This window comes from Nannospalax galili, unplaced genomic scaffold, assembly GCF_000622305.1.
Source record: "Nannospalax galili isolate Female #2095 unplaced genomic scaffold, S.galili_v1.0 scaffold592, whole genome shotgun sequence".
Taxonomy (NCBI): domain Eukaryota; kingdom Metazoa; phylum Chordata; class Mammalia; order Rodentia; family Spalacidae; genus Nannospalax; species Nannospalax galili.
The window spans coordinates 228,892-238,575 of NW_008331650.1; the positions used below are offsets into that span (position 1 = coordinate 228,892).

At 42.4% G+C, this 9,684-nt stretch overlaps 2 protein-coding genes across 2 annotated transcripts in view; one reads left to right on the forward strand and one right to left on the reverse strand.

Annotated features, from left to right (window-relative positions):
* The window catches only part of Rab3gap2 (RAB3 GTPase activating non-catalytic protein subunit 2), a gene marked incomplete in the record, with an annotated part of 108,819 nt that extends 106,307 nt beyond the window's left edge, over positions 1-2,512 (forward strand). Inside the window, 1 exon segment of the mRNA XM_008826787.3 lies at positions 4-2,512.
* Positions 2,513-2,743: 231 nt separating this feature from the next.
* Iars2 (isoleucyl-tRNA synthetase 2, mitochondrial) overlaps positions 2,744-9,684 on the reverse strand; it is a 49,594-nt gene continuing 42,653 nt past the window's right edge. The window contains exons 19-23 of the mRNA XM_008826789.3: positions 9,197-9,303; positions 8,155-8,300; positions 7,196-7,386; positions 4,206-4,350; positions 2,744-3,318 (exon numbers count right to left, since the gene is read on the reverse strand). Of these exons, the coding sequence (XP_008825011.1) occupies positions 3,176-3,318; positions 4,206-4,350; positions 7,196-7,386; positions 8,155-8,300; positions 9,197-9,303 (732 nt within the window). The 3' untranslated portion in view covers positions 2,744-3,175. The remainder of the gene's footprint in view (positions 3,319-4,205; positions 4,351-7,195; positions 7,387-8,154; positions 8,301-9,196; positions 9,304-9,684) is intronic.

Sequence of the window (9,684 nt, forward strand, 5' to 3'; positions counted from 1 at the left end):
AAGTGCAATCTTGGCTAAATTCCACTCCTTTGGTTGAGACTAAGGATAAAATATAAACACATTAATTATGCTATCATTAATACAGATGCTTTACTGTTTATTTTTTAATTCAAACAAGCAGCTTTGCTGTTAAACTTTGGTATTTATTGTAACTAATTATAATTTGCAGATTATGTTCTTACTGTATTTGTTTTCATATCCAGACTATCACTGTTGAGATTAAGAATGTTCATATAGCTTCCATCTGCACGTTAGACACACCCACTTCCTTTTAAACAGGGTGAGATTTCTGTTGTGCCTGGCTCTGTACAAGGCTGCCACCTGGAGTGCTGGGTGCTGACAGCTTCCGACCAGAGGTGCTGCTGTAATGAGGGGCGCGGCTCTGAGGGTGTCAGAAGGGACTCAGTAGAGCCCTCAGCCTGCTGTACTTGCCAGAATTGAGAATCTGAGGTGTGAACTCTGCAGCAAAATCAATTATAATGTAAATTATGATTTACTCTGGGTTTGCTTTGGGGGATTTTTTTGCCAAGTTCCAAAGTTGTATCCATATCAGGTAATTGTAAAGATGTATTATCTTGTAAGACGTATGTAAAAAAACAAAAACAAAGAGTCTAAAATATTTAAAGTCCAGATTTATTTTTCCTAAAGTGTGTAGAAATGTCTGGTTCTGGGATTTGGGGACGCTGTCCTGTCCATAGGAGCAGAACAGAAGATGCTGAGTGGTACCACGCTTTAGCAAACCTACCTCATGCTGGGCTGAGAGGAGAAAATTCAACTAATTTTGTACCCTATAGTGCCTAGCACAGTCTAAGTGCTAAATAAATGTTTTTTGAGTAAAACCAAACTAACCAAAAGTCTGTAAAAAGTGCTTTGGGCACTGCAGACCAGCAAGTATTTCTCACGGTGTACCGATCATCTTTGGAATGTAGCCATACGGTAGTTGTCTGGTGTCTGTCACGCATCGCCGCTGTTGCTCAGTCAGTCGGACACACAGTGTTGCTTCACTCCCCTGTAAGAGGCCGACTGCGGCACTGGGCGAAGGTGAGGATGTTGACAATGAAAGCAATCTGATACCTGAGCACATTCAAATGTGAATTTATTCCCACTAAAAAGCTAGCTAAGACTGTGACTGTCTGAAATTAATTTTCTGTTGGCTGCCAGATTCCAAATCCTCAAAGAAGAATGTTTCAGATGCTGCTCAGGTGGCGGGGCCGGGAGCTGACAGTGACCATGGTGCATGTTGCTGTGAAGAGCAGCACTGGCAAGGGCTTGAGCTAGTCCCGCCTCCCATCCTTGGCCTGGGTCTCCACTACCCCAGCGAGCCGGACACTAGAATCTAGATGCACACCCAGCTTTAACAGCCATGGCCACATGGGCTCTAAGAGATGAGTTTCCCTCATGACCTCTTAAAATACTCTGCAAGTCATACAGATTTAGGATAGTCAAGGAAACCTGGAACTGCACACTGCTATAAAGATTTTACTCTTAATTCCATTATTACTTGGGGGGGCTGCTTGCATTTTAAATAATAAAACTAGCTAAATTTACTGATAGGTCACATAATCAAATCTGGGGTCACTGACTTAAGCTGAAATTTGGCTCAGAATCATTGTGTCTTCAGTTAGATTTTATCATCCAAAAATGTAATACATCATAAAATTTTAAAACTTATCCTAAATTTGGTGAGGTGTTATGGTTAACAAAAGCAGTAAAATATTTTACTACTTCATTAAGGGCTTTTAAAATAAATCTGATAATAAGAAAGAAAAAGTAACACTTAATATGTGCATTTTCTAACAATGAACTGCCACAAATAAAGGAATTGGATTTTACAAAGGAGGGTGTCCCTCAAATAGGCACAAACATCAGGAAAATGAGCCTGTGGGTGGTAATGTCCTCTTACTGTTTTCCTCCAAGTTACACATTTTTTACCTTGTTAAAGAAAAAGTGTTCAAATAATCCTAACTCCTCTACTCCAGGTTGTTTAGATGTAGAGCTGGAGGGGCCAGGAAATCAGACAGCGGAGAGCACAGAGCACCAGGCTTCTCTATGCTTCACACTCTTGCAAGAGAGACAAGAGCTGTACCTTTGTTATAAAAGTTCATCTAAGGTCAAAGTAAAGTCTATTACATTTAAATTGCTTTTTTAAAAAACAACTGCAATTCAAAATCATGGAAAATTAAGACTCAGTAGTAAGCTTATATTGATTATAACATTCGATTAGATGTTGCTGTAGTCCATTTCATTTATAAACATATTTTTACAGTGCACTATAGCAACAGTAAAGCCCTCTCTCACCTGCCAGAAACAGGTTTGCTGGGCAGTTAAGATTTCTGCTTAGTAGATTAGCCATCCTTAGAAGATTTTAGTCCAAAAGTGGGCTGTTTATAAAATGCTCTATTATTTATCTACTGTAATGTATTGTAAGTAGCAAAATTCTGACACACTGTTGCTTTCTGTCTGTTCATCACTGTGAACTTGTGTATATCAGTGAAATAAATTCTCAGCTTTCCTACTGTCTCCTTAACATTCACACATGAAATACTAAGATTTCTTCTGCTTCTAAATAATTTGGTGATGTTCTTCGAAGTACATTTCAGAAAACATGCTGCTTTAGAACGCCTGATGTTTACTAGTAGGCAAAATTAAATGATATGTTTCACCTTTTAGGGGAACACCACTCTGCCACTCCCCTTCAAAACCACACACTCTTAATCATTCACAACTTCTGTGCCAACATCAGCAGTTTTCCAGAATACCTTTATTTTCAGACATCTTAGAACTTAAATACTGAGTCCAAAAATGTTTTTATAAAATATAAAACATTCTATCCAGCCACAACTGGAAGCAGCATAGCATATCAGTGTCCGTTTCTGAGTAAGTCCACCATGGATGGAAAGATGGATGGATGGGTGTGTATGCATGTGTCCCTGCCCTGTATACATGTGTGTTTGTATATGCGTAGCTCCGTGTGTGTATGTACACGTTACTTTCTGTAGTTACAGGCAGGTCCTTTTACAGTCCCAGTTTGGACGTCCACCCTTCTTTACCAGTTCCTCTTCCGTTCCTTACCTAAACCTTGGACTTTCCAGGACTGTAAAGACCTCATCTAAGCTCCCAGTCCATACTGTCAGGAGGGGTCATGCTCAGATAGCTGTTCCCACTAGAATGAATACTACTTTCCACCAACAACCTCTGCACATCGAGGACACAGAGTATCTGAAGACTCAGCAGTGTGCTTCCAACATCGAGGGCACTTTTCTTTGGTAGCTGGTATGACAATTACTTTATACGAAGACTCCTCACGAATATCACCACCTTGAAAAGAATACACCAAGAACATTTCCAACAGGTCATCCACTGTGCATCATGGTTCCTGAGCTGGTGCAGCAGGTGCCCCTTTGTCAAGGCTTTCTCCTTCCTACCTTGGTAAGGCTGCCCAGGCTTTGCCTCATTATGTAAAGGCCAATATGATAGGATCATACAACCTGACTGCTGGAGTGCCAAGAACTCAGACAGACTATTATAGGAACGCTTAATTGCTTGCTATCCTAGTCAAGTGTTCTGTGGTGCTCAGGTAGAGCTGTCTAGTTATTGATCCAGCTACACAGTTGATGTAAGAATTTCAAATGACAAATTACAGAGGCAGTAGCCAAGCCACAATGCACAGCCTCTTAGCTTACCAAAGAACAGCTTCCTCCGCTATTGAAACTCTTAGGCCTTAGTCTGACCTCCATTCCCATTAGTAAGATGAGTCGAGCTGGCAGTGCTCTATGAAAAGTATACAGGATGCTGTGATAGTAAGTTTAATAAATTCTACTAGGCAGTACTAGGGACCACTCTTCCTGCCTTGGCCTTCCATTCTGAAGTTCCTCAGGACACTTGAGGGCTAGCTTAGACTACTAGCAATTTTTTTTGTCTTTTTGAGACAGTCTCCCTGTAGCCCCAGCTGGCCTGAAACTCACCATGTAGACCAGGCTGGGCTCAAATTCTGAGATCTGCCTGCCTCTGCCTCCCAAGTGCTGGGATTAAAGGCATGCACCACCACGCCTGGCAGCAACTGGCAACTGATTATACAGTTTCCATAGAATGGTTTATTCAGTTATTTTTAGATTTTTAGAACAGTCCAGTCCACTGCAAAGCTGAAGATGACCTGCAACTATTTGGTTCCCTGATACCGCTGATACTCTCACCTAAATTCTCACCTTCTAGATTGATGAGGAATGTCCCTGTAAGCTCAATTCCATCCGCAGTTCTCTCCCGTGGTTCCTGAGCCAGCAGCGTTGACTGGGAGGCCATCATTAACTCATTCAGCTGAGAGGTGCTGGAGGTCTCCTCAGCCTGCAGCATCTGGAACACAGGTGGAAGTTATGTGAAGAAACTCTTACTGGTTTCATTTGCTGGCGTATACAACACTTGCCTTCACTCTGTAAGCTCAGGTATATAGTGTTCATTATACCTACTTTACAAATGAGTAAAAGAGGCCGACTTACCCAGGCTTCTCAAGTGCAGAGCTCTGCCAGTCTCTAAGCCACAACCCCCCATCGTGCTTTCCTACATCAGGAGAGAGGTTAAGATACTATATCCAAATACCTGGCTTTAACAGTGTAGACTGCTGGTGGCAATCTGAATAATACCCAGAGTCCTTCTAAAGTACACTGAATTTGGATATCTGATAACCACATATGAGACTTTTCATTGTAATTTTGATCTTCAAAGTGAGTGTATAAATATGTTCCTTTAAAAAAAATGAGCTGCGTATGGTGGCTTATACCTTTAATCCCAGCACTCAGGAGACAGAGGCAAGTGGATCTCTGTGAGTTCAACGCCAGCCTAGTCTACCTGGTTCCAGGCCAGCTGGGGCTACAGGGAGACCTTGTCTCAACACCCCCCCCCCCAAAAAAAAATAAAGCCCATGAGAGAATCTGGTTCTAACAAATTCATGCACTTAGTGATTAATAGAACTTCCTGTGATTCCTCAGGAAAATATGTTCATGCTGGTTATAGATGGTTAAGACTGTCAATTTGACAAGAGCTAGTTACTTAGAAGATAAGCCTCTAGGCAAGTCTGAGGGACTTTCTAGACCAAGTTAAGTGAGGTGGGAAGACCCACCCTCAGTGTGAACAGCACCATCCCATGGGCTGAGGTCCAGACAACAAAAAGGAGAACGTGAACTGAGCATCAACATCCAACTCTCTGCTTCCTATGTGCTATGCAATGTAACCAGCCGCCTCAAAAGCTCGTGCTGCCACAGTAAACCCTTTCCTAAATTGCTTTTGTTAGTGTTTTGTCACAGAGCAAGCAATGGATACAGCGTTTTACATCCAAAAGTCCTTTTTCCAGTATAACCAGCCCAAAGGAGCTATTCTTTCCACCTGATTTACAAATGAAGCCAAAGGAAACAATGCATAGGGGCAACAAGAGGAAAAGCGACCAGGCTGTAGCCTTGGCCAGGCCCTGACTTCAGTGTCCTCAGTTGCTTTGTGTATAAAGTAAAAAAAAGTCACTGCTTCCCAGTTTTTAAAAATTATTTCTTACGTATGTGAGTGTATTGCCTGGATGTATGTTAAGTGCACCCGTGTCATGCAAAGCCTGTGGAAACCAGAAGAGGGTGTTGGATCCCCAGGAACTGGAGTTACTGGACGTTTTTTGTTGCCATGTGGGTGCTGGGAATGAAACCCAGGTCTTCTGCAAGAGCAGCCAGTGCTCCCAACTGCTGAGTCATCTCTCCAGCCCCCATATTAGCTATTTCAACCTTAATCATTTAGTTTTGTTATTGTTTAAATAGAGCTTATCAACCAAAATGAGATGATTCCCTTTTTTTTGAATTTTATTTTTATGTGTTTGAAGTTTTTGCCTGCATGTATGTGCATGTGTGTGCAATGCCCACGGAAGCCAGAAGAGGATGTCAGATCCCCTGGAACTGGAGTTACAGCCGGTTGTAACCTGCCATGTGGGTGCTGAGAACCGAACCAGGTCCTCTGCAAGAGTAGCCAGTGCTCTTAACTGCTGAGCCATCTCTCCAGCTCCAAGATGGTTACACTTTAAGAAACACGATGCTAATAAATTTTTTTTTAAAACATATTCGCTGGAGAGATGGTTCAGAGAGTAAGAACAATAACTGTTCTTGCAGAAGACCTGGGTTTGAATCCCAGCACCCACATGGCAGCTAACAATTGTCTGTAACTCCAGTCCCAGGGGACCCAACAGCCTCTTCTGACCTTGGGCATTGCACAACACGGGTGCACACACATAAAGATAATAAATTTACACATAAAATTAAAAAATAATAAATAAAAAACTTTGTCCTAAGTTTTTTACTGGAGAAAAAGGTGTGTTCCACTTAACACACTGCTGGTGTGGCCAATCCCTAAAAATCCCAAGAAAAGTGACAGGTCTTCTAGGATTGAAAACAGGATGAGTGCTTTCAGAGATGTGGGATAACTTGCTAGAACAACGGATTTTCTCCATTTTTCATTAAATTAAAAATGAAACTCCTTTTCAGATGTTTGAATCTGATCCAGATGGGCAAAAATCTCAAAATCCAAGGCTCTCATATAAAACTCCCAATTTTACGCATTCTAATATTACTGCCACATATTTACATGACACTTTTTAAAAATTTACATTTGTGTGTGTGTGTGCACATGCATGTGTACCTAAGGAGGCCAGAAGAAGACATTGGATCCTCTGGAGTTGGAGTTACAGGTGGTTGTAAGCCATCTGTTATGGCTGCAGGGGAGCCAAACTCACGTCCTTGACGAGAGCAGCAAGTGTTCCTAAACACTGAGCTACTTCTCCAGCCCCGACACTGACCTTCTAAAAAAGCCCCGAGTGATTTAAATTCAAGCAGAACTCTTTTTTTTTTTTTTTTTTTTTTTTTGTCTTTTTGAGACAGGGTCTCCCTGTAGCCCCAGCTGTCCTGGAACTCACTATGTAGACCAGGCTGGCCTTGAACTCACAGAGATCCGCCTGCCTCTGCCTCCTGAGTGTTGGGATTAAAGGCGTGCACCACCACGCCTGACCCTCAAGCAGAACTCTTATATTTTCCCTGCATATGTTACATGTTCAGAGCGGGGAACAATCAGTGACAGGATCAGGATCATAATTTCTGAATTAATATGAGATCCTTCTTAAGCATTTGTGACAAGCAACCTGTCAGGTGACGCTTCGGGAGGTTCAGAAGGCGCATACCTCCATTATCTCAAAAAGCAGCCCCGGCTCGATCACGATGATGACCTCGTACTCTGTGGGGTTTTTGCCAGGGATACTTCCAAGGAAGGAATCTCTCATGGCACACGCGCTCTCCACTGCCTCCTCCAGCCCTGGCTTCTTCCAGATAGAACTTATATTAATCCACCCAGTGCGAAAAACACTCTTGGGTTCTTTAAAAAAAGAAAAATGAGTTATATATAGCCTAAAGTTCATATAAGCTTTAACCATTAAAAATTTACCATTAATGAGATAAAGACTGGTACTTATGATAATCATAGTGAAGTATCAGTGAACCAGTCTAAATACTTACAAAGCATATCAACAGTGAAAGACTTAATCTAGTCTAACAGTCTCAAAGCAAAAACAGAACAGACCTATTCCAATATTAGCAGTTATTCTCTAGGGCTTTAGGATTATAAAACACAACATTCAGTTTCTAATTTTCTACAAAAATAAAATCAGGAGAAAAAAGTTTATCATAAAAGTATTTAAAAAGTCAGTTAAAAGCACCATATTTTGTTTTAATAAAACTTAAAAAGTACATTTTGGAACATAAACACATTTTGGGGTTTTTTTTCTTGTCTTTTTGAGACAGGGTCTCCCTGGAAATCTCTATGTCCCCCAGGCTGGCCTCGAACTCACAAAGATCCACCTGCCTCTGCCTCCCGAGTGCTGGGATTAAAGGTGTGCACCACCATGCCCATCCATAAACACATTTAAGCAAAAGTGATTCTTCAATACTGTAAAATGCTTAATGCATTTCAGAAAGCACTAGGGATGGCCTACAGCTTTAGGAAACCATCCTATTCTGCTGTAAGAAGGTACAGAGAACAGTAAACCACCAAAGTGCCACCGCAGGTAAGTGCAGCTATATGCAGTAGATAACAAAGTCAAACCCAGCCGTGATCTGTCTCATTTAGAGAACAAGTTACCCTTACCTTTAATATAGGGAATGTGCTGGAATACCTCTTCTGCCAAGTGAGGAAGAATGGGGGCAAAAGAACGAACCAACACATCCAAAATTTCCACTAGTGCTGTCTGACAGGAGCGCCGTTTGGAATCGCTTTCGTTTTCACAGTAAAGCCTGAACAAGGAGAGCTTGTCAGTGACAGGCACACTGACCACTGTGCTCACCAAGACTCAACCTACCTCAGTCTAGTTCATCCCTACAGTGCTAATACTGTGTCTAGTCATCTAGTCAAAACGTGAAATGTTCATTCCCCAGTACCATCAAATACTTTCATACCTTTTTTGACAACTTGCCACCTATTCCGTTTTACTCTCTCAAGATGTGCCTGTCTCCTCAAAAACTTCATGCTATGTCCAACTCTTGATTTTGAGATAGATGACAATCTACTTACTGTGTTTAATACTCAACTAAGTTACCTGATGTTCTTTTAGTGACTCCCATCCCCAACAGCACTAATGGCTTCTAGGGTTTTAAGGGAAAGAATGTTGAGTTGTGTCAAAGCTCCTGCGGTGTGTGCTGACGGGCCAGGGGTGGCAGCTCATGTTGGAGTAGCTACCACAAAGCCAACACCTTCAACTGCACACCAGAGCCATGCATATGCTTAGTGCCAAGCCCTCTTCAAAAAGGACACAGGGACACTGCACGAGGTCATTACAGAACTGCCTGTCTCCCCATGGAGACCAGAAGCCCACAGACCCACAGCTCCTACTAAGCAGCTGCACTCACGCAGACACAGCACCAAGCACAGCATCGGCATGACCTTGTCTTAAACCACGTCAGAAGGATGTACTGTCATCCTCATTCTTCAGACAAACTGAGACTATACTATAAGTTGCCCTGAAACACGAAGCTAAGACGCAGGGCACAACTGGTACTCAGGCTATACGCCAGAACCCAACTGTGATTATTGCCCAATGCCACCCATGTTGACCACTGTGTCTCCAACACCTGCAAGCATTGCGGGTGATCAGAAAGTCCTACTGAGAATTGCAGCACTTAGCCACACTTACCTATCCTTGATTATGCTGAAGTAAAAGCTGGAGAGTTCTCTGGTATAAAATGCTTTTAACAACCTAACAACTTTCCCAAAGTCATATTGTTTGTATGCGTCAGTAACCTACAGAACAAAGACAGAGTCATTGGGAAGCTGGGATATGCAAACGGAAACAAGTTCTCAGCACAAACTGAACGTGCTCCTTTCTAAAGTATGCTTCAGGGCTAGGAGGATGGCTCAGCAGTCTAAAGTGCCTGCCACATAAGCATGAGAACCAGAGTTCAGACCCCCAGAACCCATGTGCAATGCCAGCTGAGCCGTGTAGCATGCCTGAACTCCAGCCTCAGAGCAGAGATGGGATCTTTGGAACAAGCTGGCTAGCAAGGCTACTCAGATACATGAGTGCAGGGTTTTTTTAATTTTTCTTTTGTATTTTTAAACATTAGTCCACATCGGGTATGGTGGTGCACGCCTTTAATCCCAGCACTCGGGAGGCAGAGGCAG